General features: G+C 45.9%; 1 protein-coding gene across 4 annotated transcripts in view; it reads left to right on the top strand.

Annotated features, from left to right (window-relative positions):
- Positions 1-11,263: 11,263 nt before the first annotated feature.
- The window catches only part of TOP2B (DNA topoisomerase II beta), a 65,389-nt gene continuing 62,990 nt past the window's right edge, over positions 11,264-13,662 (top strand). For 2 of the 4 annotated variants that reach the window (XM_056334285.1, XM_056334284.1), the window contains exon 1: positions 11,264-11,854. In XM_056334285.1, coding sequence (XP_056190260.1) covers positions 11,792-11,854 — 63 coding nt within the window. In that variant the 5' untranslated portion in view covers positions 11,264-11,791. The remainder of the gene's footprint in view (positions 11,855-13,662) is intronic. The other 2 variants (XM_056334282.1, XM_056334281.1) reach the window with 1 other exon arrangement.

Raw genomic sequence — 13,662 nt, 5'->3', positions numbered from 1 at the left:
CAATATATAAATAACCCTCTGAAGACACAGGAAGATTTACATGCGTTTCTGGCCAACAGAAACAAAATCCATGATAGGAAACAGACGCTGAAGAGAAACAAGCACTTGCCAGAGTACATTTACGTTTTTAAACTTTTTTATTGCATTTACTTCACATACAGGACTGATTACTGGTCTTGTGAGGAAGTTCAGCTCTTTGCAGATATTCAGTGAAAAATACTAAGTCCATCTGTGAACAGAGTGTGGAGGCATCATGTGTGCTAGCAAAAGAGTGGCTGGAAGATTGGATATGCGGAAAAAGGGAAAGGGAAATAATATCATTCATTTTTAAAGAACAGAATATTTACTGGCATGTGATAACAAATTCAAGTGGAAATCAACTAGAACCTATTATACTCCAAGAACTGAACATTATATTCATAACTGGAGAATATTTTATTGAAAAAATTATATGGAAGAGGCACTGCAGTCATGTAGTGTTACTTGTGAGTCAAGCAGGAGTCACTACTAGCAGTACTGAGCAGTGGATTTTGTATTTAGTACATGTTAGATTAAGGAAGCCAGCACTGTAACATAGGATTAATTATATGAGTAATGAGATGGATGTATTCTACAGTGCTGTGGCCATCTCTTGGAAGATTGCCTTGGTTAGCCTGTGATATCAATTGTCTCCTGGGGTAACCCTCCCTGTTGCCTTCACTGTTAAAAGCCCTTCCAAATTTCTCTTCTTCTAAACTAGTGGTTTTCATCCTTTAAAGCAGTCTCTGCAGTGGAGATCAAGGCAACTTTCAAGTGAGTCACAGGTAAGATCTGGAAGCTTCCATACCATCCCTGGATTCTTTTTTTCTTGCTTCTCCTGTGTATCGCAGGCTGATCCCCCAATGCCGTACAACCTCCATGCATTCCCCAGCTCGTGATGGCTGCTGTTCCTTCTTCCCTGGTGGGCAGTGGGAGGAAGCAAGCCGTGCGGATGACAGTAGTGTAGCATGGTCTGTTGAGTGAGTTCCTTGAATGTGGTCCTCTGAACCCGCCACAGCCTTTGTTGTTGGCAGATTTTGTTTACCACCTGTTATTGTTTTAGTTCCTACCTGCTTTTTATTCTACACACGCTCATGGTATGTTCGGGGAACTGAACCCTCAGCCTGTTATCATTCCAGTATTGTGTCCCTCAGTAATCATCCCTCGCTGGTGTCCTCCTGCGTTCCCAGCATTGTTCCTGTTCCCAGCAGGTCCACTGGCCACCATCAGCACCCACCGCAGGCCTAGTGACACAGGCCTTTCCTCACATCTGTTTGAGACTCTCCTCCAGGAGCCTGAGAGGTGAGGGAGGTGGTGTGGGGGGCCCCCAGAGCAGGGGAAAGTGAAGCAGCAGTTGTTCTAAGGGAAGGGAATTAGGACCAACATTAGAACCTCATGGTTTTGTACATTTATGCATATAGTTCAAAGGGCGATGAGGCTTCTGACCAAATTAAACCAGCAGATTTTATTTCTTGGGGAAAATTTCTCCTCGCACCGCCTAGAAAGGTTACAGAGGAACAACTGAAGAAATTGCACTGGGAGAACTCAAAAGAACTGAGTGAAGGATTATACGTGAAGTTTGCATGCTATGCCACAGATACCTGCTGGAAGGATATGAATGCTGTTGAACTTCCAATTTCACTCCAGAGGATGACCCAAACAAATACTGAATTGAGAATAATATTCTTATTTCCTGTCTTTTTGAAGGATTAACTATGGCTTTTTATAATCTGCAAAGACCTGTAGGAGTAAGAATGCAAAGCACAGCATCCTACCATTAACTTGCTAATTCATTTAGAGGGAGTTTAAATAGTAGTTTCACCTATTATAGTATTTGCATCTTCATGCTACTCTGTTACACAACCTGTTAAGCAAGCCCTGTCCCTGGTGTAGCTAACAACCCTGGAGGGAATTCCAACCTTCTGGATCATGGGATATCCCGCCATGAACAGCGTGGGAGTAGCATCGATTGAGGGCGGGTTGACAGGTGCTGCAATCCTTGTTCTGCTCATGAAACGCAGTATTTAATAACTGATCATAAATGACCAGGGAAGATTTAAATGTTAAACAGAAGCTGGAGGGAGGCGTGGGAGTGCTGTGTTCCGCACGCGGGCTCTGTGGGAGGACATCTCTTGTACTGGGTGGCTTGGGAGTGCTGTGCCGCGCTACCCAGGCGTTCAGCTTTGTGACTCAAAGCAGTCATGCTGGTTTGATGAAGCAGCTTAGCACTGGAGCACGTGCCGTGGGTTATGTTTGATCGCTGTAGCTTGGGCTGGGCTCCTGTGGGTTGGTTCATGTGCCTGCCTGTGTGGCCTGTAACTGTGCTCTGTCTTTTGGTGATCTGAAAGTTGGCACGGTTCCTGCGTTGCTGTACTTGGAACAAAAACTATCAGAAAGGAAAGGATTGTTTGCTCTGAGCTCCCTTGAATTCTGCGTAGCAACTTGAAATCAGTAGCTTTCATAATTTGGGAGAATGGATGTTCTGATTAGAAAGCAGAGGGAAACTTTACATTTTATTTTGAGAGTTTAATGTCAAAAAGGACAATACATGTGTAACTGATCACTTAAACTTTAGCTATTCTGTGACTTGTGTAATTTCATGGTGTTTTCAGTTTTTATGCTAGTGTGGTCTTTCATCATCGTTGCTCTTGTCCCAGAGTCTTTTGAGAGAAAGTGTAGAAAATAATAAGAAACTGCAAAAATGCAGGTTAGCAAACCCAAGGTATTTGCAGGCATGCCTTTGGAACTAACAGGCACCTTTTCAATAAACTAAGGGTAAGATGTAAAGTAAAAAAAGCAGCTTCCATGATTCCCTGTCAAAAGTCCTGAGAGAAATGAACAGAGCAGAAAAATGTCGTGTTTCAGTAGAGTGTCCAATATGTCTCAAAAGGTATGGGAACATAGAAGAACCTGTAAGGATATCTCTGTCTTTAGGAAAAGAACTAACTTTAGAACTTGTTACAAGGTAAAGGAGACTTTTAGTGTTAATTAAAGTTTCCAAAAATACTAGAAAAGATATTGATGCATAAATTGAATTTTCTACCTTTTGAAGAGACATAAGAGGAAGGAAAATGATAAATGGGACAGAAACTGATTCTGTGTTGGAAATTTCTGGATAATGCATATTGCCTCTTCATGAAAACCTGACAAATTCATTGCGCTTACTATCTGGAAGTAAAAGAATGTGAGCAGCTGTAAGGGTCGCAGTAAAAGAAACCACACTACTTCCAGATAAATTTAAAGAGCTACTTCCACCCTTCAAAGGCTTTCTGGTATAAAAGCTTCCAGCAGAAGCGCATATGTGGAATAGCAAAGCTCAGTGGAAACCAACTAACTGAAGAAGGAGGTGAGTTGTTATTACAGTTCTATAGCAGAATGGTAGCAACTTGGGCATGAGCTTACTATGAGAAGAAGTGCACAGTGCAAGAAAATGTATTCTTTCTAGTTGTTACATAAGAAAATAGTGTATCACTAAGTTGTTCTTTGAGTTTTAAAAGAATGTGGGATATGATTACTGTGTAGCAATGGATTTGCTGCAAAAAGATAATGCTGGCTTTTTTCATACTTAGGTATGTCAGTAAATTAAAATATTACCTTTTTTTTAATGTTCTTTGCTTCGTAGTTTGCAAGAAATGTAGGAATATTCTAAAAGAACTGCATCGATGAAGAACGTTTTTCTTTACTACAAGTTAAATGCACAGTAGATTTCAAAAATAAATGTATCAAATAATGAGGCCTACTGTTTCCATATTCTTTAGGTTATTTGGTACACATATATTGAACCACAGGTATACATTTATAAAGCCAGGTTACTTTTAACACATCATGTAGGTGAAAAACTTTATTCTAGAACATAAAAATTAATTCAGTAAGTATTAAAACGCATATATTCAAAGTCATTCAAAAGATTGTTTTCCTTCCTCACAGGTGACAGCCAGGAACCCTAAATCTAAGAAGGAAATGCTGTGATCAGGATTCAGCTATCTGAGGTGCTTAGCAAAGGAGAGATGCTTTTGGCAGCCACGCTGGGCTGAAGATCACCTAGGCTGAGGTTCCTACATTCTAATGCACATGTGCCATAGCAAACCGCTGCCTAAATAATTCCTGAGTTGTCAAACACATAGTCCTGAAACACATAGAAAGGTGTTGCTACTGCAACTTCTGCTACCTCTGCCAACGGTGGCTACAGTCATAGTGAGCAAGATGCGCATAAGAATCGCCAATCTGGATGTTTTTACTTCAACTGAAGACCGAGGTAACGTGTTCTTATTTTTCTTTAAGAAAAACAGGAGGGCACCAAGGAGCATGAAGAATCTACACAGGTAAATGGGAGACATGTAAAGCAGGTAGTGGAAAGGGAAGATGAGCATTGTTAGTTGGGTAAAAATAGAGCAGGAGACCATAACGTAAACATTCAAAAGTATTTGTTGCATTTGGTACTTTATTTACCTGTTGTCCTAATAAATACAGCAAGAGTAGAATGCTAAGCAGAAACACCACCATTGAAACAAATAGCAGAGGACAGCTATGTGTTACCTTGGAGAGAAGCATTCAAGACCCAGAAATACCAGTATGTTAAAGAATCTAAAGGGTTAAGAAAAGGTATTTTTTAATGCATTTCTGATCTTCTTTTCTATTTTCACCAAATATTAATATTAAGCAAAGTGTATGAGGCAGCTAGCAGCGATCATTTTTAAACACACTTTGTCTAATCATCCGAGCTGTTGAATTACACAACTCTTGTTGAAATAAATAGGGACTGCTGCTACTGAGCTCTTATAAATTAGGCCACCTGAGAAACTGTGGGATAGCTGATCTGAAATGCGTAATTGTCATGGAGTTCTAAGTTCGGAAAACGCTTACATTTAAGATTAAGTAGGTCATTGAGTCTTGTGTACGTTTTACCTTTTCGGCTGTACAACCCGCTTTCATTTTTCTTTTTAAATATTTTTGGTTCAAGTATACAGCTGATTTTTGTAATTACTTTCTCAAAGACTTCTGAAAAATGTATTGTCAAAAGCCCAAGAATTTAAGTAAACTGAAACAATGCATTTGAGGAAATGGAATTTTTAATAAACAGGTTACTGGAAAGATAAACAACTTAAGTCAGCTAGACATGAATATTTAGAATTACAATATTATTGCATAAACTTCCTCTTCTAAACTGCTTTGTAATTGTTAGAAATACACACTAAGCACATTCCCTGTGCTGTGGGCTATAAAAGAGTAATTCAAATTTTAGGGCATCCAGTACCAAATCAAAAACCTCATGGTCTAGTGATTCAAAGCACTGAGCCAGTATAATCTGAAGCTGCCAGTACAAATTTGCTCAAAGGGAGCGGTTCATTAGTTTGTTGGGTAGGTAACTTCAAACTGCCTGTCTGTGCTTCCGCTGTTCTGTGCCTGACTGGACCCTTCATAGTTAGCCCAGACTTTTCTTTTTGGTAGTTCCTTCTTTTTGTCTTCCACCCTTGCTGTGCTCAGATGTATTGTTCATTGATGTTCTCACGTGTGCCTGCTCCCTCTTTCAGCTGGATGTTTGCACATTCACTCAACTCTTTTTGTTGGTCTTTGCCTCAGATCTTCAGTTATTCAAATATTCCAAAACTTGTGGCTTCCTTCTCTTTTTCCCTTTGACCTCAGCATAAGCTGTGTGGGTGCACTGGCCGCATCTTAATGACATGCTCTACCTCGGTGGCTCTGAGCAGAGGCTTTCTTGGGTATTCCATGAAACTTTCCTCTTCTCGGATTACTACAAGAACCACACAGCTCAATTTTGAGAAAGGAAATGCAAATGCACATCCTGACCTAGTCGTCATTGATTCCAGTTGAAACTGGTGGTAAAATGAAGCTGTGCAGGAAAGCTTGTCTTTTCTGTTCCCTGCCCCACCCCCACCCCCAGTAATTACTAATCATATATCAGAACAGAGATAAAGTATCAGAGGTAATTTGGATTTTAGCTCAAGAGGGCAAAGTGCCATCTCTTTAGACACTTCCCAGAATAGTGGGCTTCTCTGTTGGCTACATCAGTCATCACTTTTCCCCACAGATTTAGCGTGTCCGCCCATGCCTTGTATAATAATAACTCCTTCACCTTCCTGTCATCCCAGGGATGAGCAGACATGACTTCCTGCTGTTAGGGAGCAGTCTTGATACTCATTCTGGATTCATTGTGGATTTCTGCCTGGAAGGCTGGAGAAATACACTGGTAACGGGGACCTTCAATGAGCAAAAAGTGTCTTGCTGGGTAAAAGTGAACCGCCACTCACGTTTCCTTGCCCAAAGAGTCTTGGGTGAACTGGTAGGAACAAAACTACATCTCTTCGCCGAAGAGAGAGAGCTCCTTTTCAGAGGAGCTGGGATAGAGGCACAAGAAGAAAGGGGATATGTGTTAACACAGAAAAGCTACCCAGCTGAGGGAAGCCTAGCATGCTTCACTGTGTTCATCACCCTGAGCTCAAGGGAGTCAGAGACTTTCTGAATAGCATGTCATGCCTAACCCTTTGCTGGCTGTTTGCGTTCTCCATGCTAATTAACAATGCTGTAACGCAGTTGGTGATTCCCAGCCTCCAAATGATTGCAGCAGCCTGCCTCTCAGCTCAGTGTAGCTGCTGATGGCCATTTCTATGCCATGTACGTTCAGCACAGATCTCCAAAAGCATTGCCTTCGCTATTTTATGTTTCTTTCCATTGTTCCCCCTACTTCTCCCCAAGCATTTGCAACTCTTCCTGCTGCTACCAACTGTTTAAAAAACCCTCAGATGTTAATAGCATGGATGTTCATTTTATTCATATTGAGAATTCCTCTCAGCAGGGCCAGCTCAGCCTCCTTTGTTTCTGCATCTCTGTATGCACCTTCTCTCGCTGCATGTGGTTGCTGCGCAAGGAAGCTTTCTCCTAGACAAGGAATTTCAGTACAAATGTATTTCATTTCTGTGACCAGCTCCTGCCTTAGCAACAACTGTTTATGCTGCTCAGCGCAAGTGTGTCACAGTTTAAGGCTGAATGGACAGTGAGGAGGCTAGATGGACTTGGGTGATATCGCACTTATAGGCACAGATAAATATTTAATATTAACAAGTGACACGACTTCACTGTTCTGTGGGAGAGACGGTGCGGTCCAGGGGAGAGGCCGAGTGGGTCGGTGCGATGGTCTCAGCACAACGTGCCTCTCCCGCAGTAGGGGAGATGGGGTGGACAGGAGGGACAGGTGGTACAGCGGTCCCAGCCACGCAGCAGGCAGCCCAAGCACAGGACCCTGGGGTCCCCACAGCTAACCCTGGGGCTTCTGCTCTACCTTGTCCCCAGCAACACCCCGTCAGCAGCACGCACAGCCTGTCCTGCTGGAAAGTCCTCCACACCTTGGCAATGGCACAGTAAGTAACAGGTTAGTTGTAAGGGAGTAACTGGAGGGTAAACAGGGTTTAACCAGTCCAAACTCTATGCCAGACTGTCACAAAGTAGTGCATTGTTCTTGGGCGTTTAACATGGAAATGACCTGGTGATTTTCAAAAGGCTGGTTGGGGAACAGTCTTATTCCAGGAACAGCCACTGACAAACATGCCAGGGATACGTCAGGCAGGTGGGTGAGTCCTGGACACGGTTCAGATGAGGGTGTCAGGCCATGCACTGACAGTGTACACCCACAGAAATCCACTAGCGTGTGCTGTTGCTAGTTCAGCGAAGTTGTTTGAAATACAGTTGTGTAAATATGCATGATGTGGCTAAATTTATATCATTAGCTGATCCAGCAATGGGTAGACTTTTCTTAAATGCCTTAGAACTGTGGCCTGAAATTCATTCGCAGTCGAGGCAGGATGAGTATATTGATAACTGTCATATTGTGCTACCACAATCCTACTCAGTAATTTGATCCGTTATTTCACAATGATGTTAATAAGTTATGATGGAATTTTGAAATGCAGTAGAATATGGAAATTACCTTTTTGCAAATATGAATATTTTATATTGAAACATGCAATGTTTGTTTATACCTTATTACAAATATATACAAAGGAGAATGTGTAGTGTAACCGGGTATCAAGTTAGTTTCATAAATATTTTAGATCAAAATTGCAAATTACGCTTTTTCCTGTGTAGTTTGTGGAAAACTGAGAGCTGTGATCACTCATTTAGGTAAGTGATTGTATCTGACTATGTTCTCAGAGTAGATAAATATACATAGTTTCACAAATAGGCAAGTTTTATGAAAAGCCACATAGAAAGAAAAGGTTTTATTAAACAGCATGTAAACTAGAATAGGAGCAGCAAATAATATTCTTATAATAGATGGGAAGTTTGTATATACTACATATAGAAATACTTAAAGATCATACATACAGCTGTCTTACTGCTGAAATAATTAAACACAACATAATGTTACAGTAAATATTTTGCTTACTGAAACTGGTTTAAGTGGACAATTGTTTTGAAAATATGTAGGGTACTTCTATTTATGTTACGGTCTCCAACTATGCAAATAAGTCTCCAATGAATTGAAATAGGAACTTTGTGTATATTATCTCAAGGGGATTATTAATTTAATATGTCATGCTGTAAGTGTAAGTTTATTTGACATAAACTGGTAGTGTGTGATTGGGGCAAGTGGCATGCAGCGAAGAAATCCCACTCCTATCAAAATGTAATGGTGCTTAAGTTCAATTCAAGCTTAAATCTAATTCTATGTTTGTTCTAGCAGGGATCACCTGAAACGTGATGAGCAGTCTAGTTTCACTTCTTCACCTCTGAACTCCACGGAGGCAGCTGCTTGTAGTCTCATAAGAACTTTGTCACACAATCCTACCTGGCTAGGAATGCAACCACTCAATATGCACGTATGAGTATTAAGGATAAAACCAATATAAACAATAAGCCAGTAACATGCCATGCTGGTAGCATAGTATATGATGAGAGTTAAATGAAAAGCAACTTGGACAAAGTAATTTCAAAGATGGCTAAAGAAAAATGCTTGGAGGAAAGTTGGTGTTTCCTCCTGTATTTACTCCAGCGTAACACATAGACTGAACATGTCTGACCATGCACATTCAAAGATCAGCAACTGCCAAGAAGAAACAAACTCCCTCTGTCTTTCTCTAATGTATATGGAATTGCCTGTCTTCAAGCTAGATCGCTATCTGCTCCTTGGCTTAGGATAAATGTTTGTGAAAGGCACGCTTCCCACAGTAAGAACAGCCTATTTACTAAACAGCTGGAGCTAATGAGAACATAGTACACAGTGTTTGGGACTGGTTCTATTTCTGCTGTATACATTAATGGTTCTCTACCAACGCAAAAAGCTTTGAACAGATGTACTCATTCTGCTTTCTCTGGTCCTCCTGATATTCATTGCAGCAGTCTTGGTTCACTACACACGATGCATTTTAACAGGTCCTACATATAAATTTGATAGTCGGACACACGCCCCTCCTCTAATCAGCAAGCCCCAAACTCTGAAGCACCAGGCAGAGCCCTGCAGGTCTTGCCTTACCCTTGTTCTGCAAGGAACACTTCCTCTTACTTTGACCAAAGCAGAAGACACAGCCTATAGCTCCGAGGTACGAGTGGCTGCAATAAAACTGGGCTGGAACAGACAACTTACTGTCCCTTCTAGGCTGATGCCATTGTTTTCTGTAATCCCTGTGCAGCACTTAGATATTAGTTTAATAGGTTCCTTAGAAACCGGCAGAGTAAAATTATGCTAAATAAGCAGTATTTACTAGAAATTCTGATCCTTCCCTTGAGGGGCAATTGAACATTACAACTGAATCCTTAAAGGCAGCTGCTCCGTTTCTAATCCCTTTAATTCTCAGGAAAAGCATCTTGCAAAAGGAAAAACCTTTAAGTTATTACTGTTCACTTGAAATTATTCTCTTCAGGTACCAATTTGTCTACTAACTGACGTGCAGTGCTCCTATTAATCCCTCCTTTTCTGACTTTACTTTGGGAATAATCCAAGGAGTGAGAACGCACTGCACTGGGCAGGGTGTTTGCATTTCACACAGCAAAAGTGGAAATCACAAATGGAGAAGCTGCACATGCCAAAGCATTTTTTTAGCCTTGTCAAAAATCTATGACCATAATATTTATGGTCGTACGTATTTCACTATTGTTGGGAAGGGTCTTAAACCGTAAATATTTCCCATGTTCACACTTGGAATGAGGTGCACCGTAGGGTTCCTGCGCAGGCCGTAAGCGGTCTCGGAGGTCGGTGCGAAGTGACACCACAAGGTGCTTTTTCCAAAACAGCTCTTCGAGCTGGGCCCGGGCCCGGCGGGTGCTTCGGGCCGTGCCTCTGCAGCCAGGTTTATAAACACACCCTGCCCGGTGCTCCGGGACCGTAACCTGCCCGCGCCGCCGCGCCCCGCGGCGGTAGGTGGCATCGGCGGCCGGCGCCGCTCACGAAGCCGGCGGCGGGGGGCAGCCGAGCGCCGGGCCCCGCCGGCCGCATGGCCGCGCCCCCGCCTTACGGGCTGCGGCGAGGGGGCGGCGGAGCCCGGCGCTGCCCGCCCAGGACGCGGGCGGCGAGGCGAGGCCGGTCCCTCCCGGCGGCGGGACAGGCCGGCCCGGGCGGGGCGCTGCGGCGGCAGATCGGGCCCAGCCGTGGCGCCTTGCCCCGCGCCGCCCCTCCCCCTCCCGCGCGGCAGCGCCCCCGCGCGGCGGCACGGCTGTCTCCTTGTTGCCACCCGCAGTGACGTCTCACGCGGCCGCAGCCGCTCCTTCCTTTGCGCCGATTGGCCGGCGCCCCTCGCCGCCCGCCCGCCTCCGGTGCGTGATTGGCGGGCCGGCGCGGGGCGCAGGGGGAGGGGAGGGCGGCCCGGCCCGGCTGCGCTCGAAGGCGGCCGCGACGCGGATGCCGGACGGGGGCAGCGCAGTTATTGTCTGAGCGCGGGGTCCCGGCGGGAGCGGCGCGGGGGGTGGGCAGGAGGCGGGGGAGCGGCACCGGGCACCGGGGACGGGGCGGAAAGAGGAGGGGAAGGAGGGCCGGGCCGGCTCCGGGTGTCGGCGACCGGCGTGTGCGTGCGTGCGTGAGGGGAGGGGGGGCGGAGGCTGCGCGGGCGCTCGCGTGCGGGTGCGCGCGCGCGCGGAGAGGGAAGGCGCGGGCGGGGGAGGGGACGAGGGGCAGATTTTATTATTAATCTATTTTCCGGGCCTTTGTGGCTGCGGGGGGGAGGGCCCGGGGGTGAGGGGCAGGAGGAGGGAGAGAAGAAGAGGAGGAAGAAGAAGAAGAGGAGGAGGAGGAAGGAGAAGAGGAGGCGACGGCGGGAGGCAGCGCTACGGCGGCGATAGCGACGGCTGTTGTTGCCGCCGCCGCCGTGAGGTACAGGGACCGGCAGTCCCTTTAAACTAGCGAGAGCCGCAGGCCCGGCTGGGCCCGCCCGCTGCCTCCCGGCCTCGGGTTGGAGCGCGGCCGGCGGAAGGGCCCTTTTGTGCGGGCGGCGCGGCCCTCGGCTGCCCTTCCTTCCGCGGCGCGGCTCCGCCGCTCTGTCGCTTTCCTCGCCCGCTCCGGCGGATTGTTTTCCTTCGCCTCGGCTGCGCTCCCTGGCATGAACTAGGAGCCGGGCCGAAGCGGGTGGGGAGCCCTCGGGCGGGAGTGCCTGTGCGTGCGTGAAGGCGGGCGAGGGGCTGCGGGGGCGCCCAGGCCCGCGCGGCACCTGAGGGGCCGGGGCGAAGCGCGAAGGGCGGGCGCGCTGCGCGGCTCGGTGTCGGTGTCGGCGCCGGCCCTCTCGGTTGTCTCCTTGCGCCCTCGTCTCGGCTGCGGAGAAACGGGCAGAAAATGGCAAAGTCTGGAGGAGGCGGCGGCGGTGGCGGCGGCGGCAGCGGGGGACTGACTTGGGTGGTAAGTTGTGCGTTTGTGTTTTGTTGTTTGCGGGCTCTGCTTTTCTATTATTATTTTATAATATTAATATTGGCTTTTTGCGTCCCTTGTGTGTATGCGTGGAGGGGGCGCGGGCTGGCTTTAAACGAGGAAGAAGCTGACGGCTGGCGTGGAAGGGGATGGATGCGCCGCGGAGCCGCTCGGTGGAGGGGTCCGGGGCGCAGGGAGCGGAGGCAGAGGGGGAGGACGGACGCTCCGGGCTGCGTTTGGGGTGGGCGTTGCAGGAGGGGAGCTTGCAGCCGTGAGGGGCTCGGCAGGGCGCTCGGGACGGGAGGGAGAAGGTTGGTCTGCGGACAGACAGGTAGGAAGGAGCCTCCTGCTCTGGGGGGAGCAGCAGGGCTGGCTGGAAGTCGCTGCCCTCCTATGACAGGCGGGCGGGCTGTCTGCCGTCCCGTAGAAGTCGGAGTTACTGCCTGTTGATGCTGGAGCAAAGTCGTCGCAGGCTGCCAAAGGGACTATGTGTTAATCCCAGCTTCTCTCGTAACTGTCTGGGAAGGCAGTATCTGAAGTTGGTAGATGGGCGACAAGGAGGCGGTCAGGGACATTCAGGGGGCTGGAGCAGCATGTTGCTACTTTGTATCTGGAATGAAACATTATCTTCCAAAAGTTGTAACTCTGTAACAGAGCCAAGAAGGGGTTTATTTACTGATTTAATGGAATGGTCCGAAGTAGTAACAGTTGCGAGGGTGCAGGTGATAACTGACTGTAGAACTAGTGAATCCTTTTTAAAAATCCATTTTAAAGCCCTTTGAGAGTATTGTCCCTGACTCAGTAGTGCAGAGGGATGCTCTCCTCGCCTGTACTAATAGTGGATGCTCTCTGGTTTTGGTAGGAACTGAGGAAGGAGGAGCAAAGATGACCTGAAGGGGTCTGGTTCAGCCAATCAATAACTTCCCTGCCTTTGTCTTGCTCAGTGTAGGGTTCGAAAGAGGGTAGCTTATTTAATGTTTAAGCAGGAGACAGTATATCTTGATATATAGATGGTGAGGTAGCCGCATTTTTAATCAGATGCATATACTTTACAGAGTTGGGAACTTTTAAGAAGTCTTGTTAAAGAGCATAGTAGCAAACTTGTTCTTATGTTGTCTTTCTACGTCTTTGAGCTGTTGGAAAAGAACGTGAATAGCGTTATTAGGGTGAACAAATTCTGTGTATTCTGATTGTGGGCTATTTCTGTGGCTCTAATTACTGCATTTTATGTTGGTAATTTGCATTTTTATTTTAAGAAGCTGGCAGCATAGAAAGGTATATAAAAATGAGCAAGTTTCTGGGTGTGCCACTTGAAATTAGACTGTTTAGGTATGGGAACAGCCGAAGTGGAGAAGCTGAAATTATTCTTCTTTCCTTCCTGCAATACTACGTGATCTTTATCAACTGTGGTCTTTGGATAGCTCTTCAGAATTGTTTTTTACTGGCTGGGTTGGACCAAGTAATTCAAAGTTTTACAGCTCATATAGAAAACTGGAGAATGAAGTGTGAAAATCACCGAGTAGGCATTTTTAATGAAACATGTTCTTAAATGTAATGGGGATGAAATTATGGTGAGTCAACAGTTTCCTACAACTGGAAGTAATCAAACTTCTCCTTCTCTAAAAGCAGTAAAAATTAAAGTGTTTTTGTTAACTTAGAGTAGTTGTAGGGAAATAATTAGATTTTAGTTAAAACTGTGTTTGCTTTTTTTTTTTTTCAGAAAACAGTAGGTGGTTGTTTCTCTGTCGCATGCCTTTTAAATGGTGAAGATAGGACTTCTGAGCCAGTTCCTAAAGCCA

Source organism: Falco biarmicus, chromosome 4, assembly GCF_023638135.1.
Source record: "Falco biarmicus isolate bFalBia1 chromosome 4, bFalBia1.pri, whole genome shotgun sequence".
Taxonomy (NCBI): Eukaryota; Metazoa; Chordata; class Aves; order Falconiformes; family Falconidae; genus Falco; species Falco biarmicus.
This window is presented reverse-complemented; position numbering and strand designations above follow the sequence as displayed.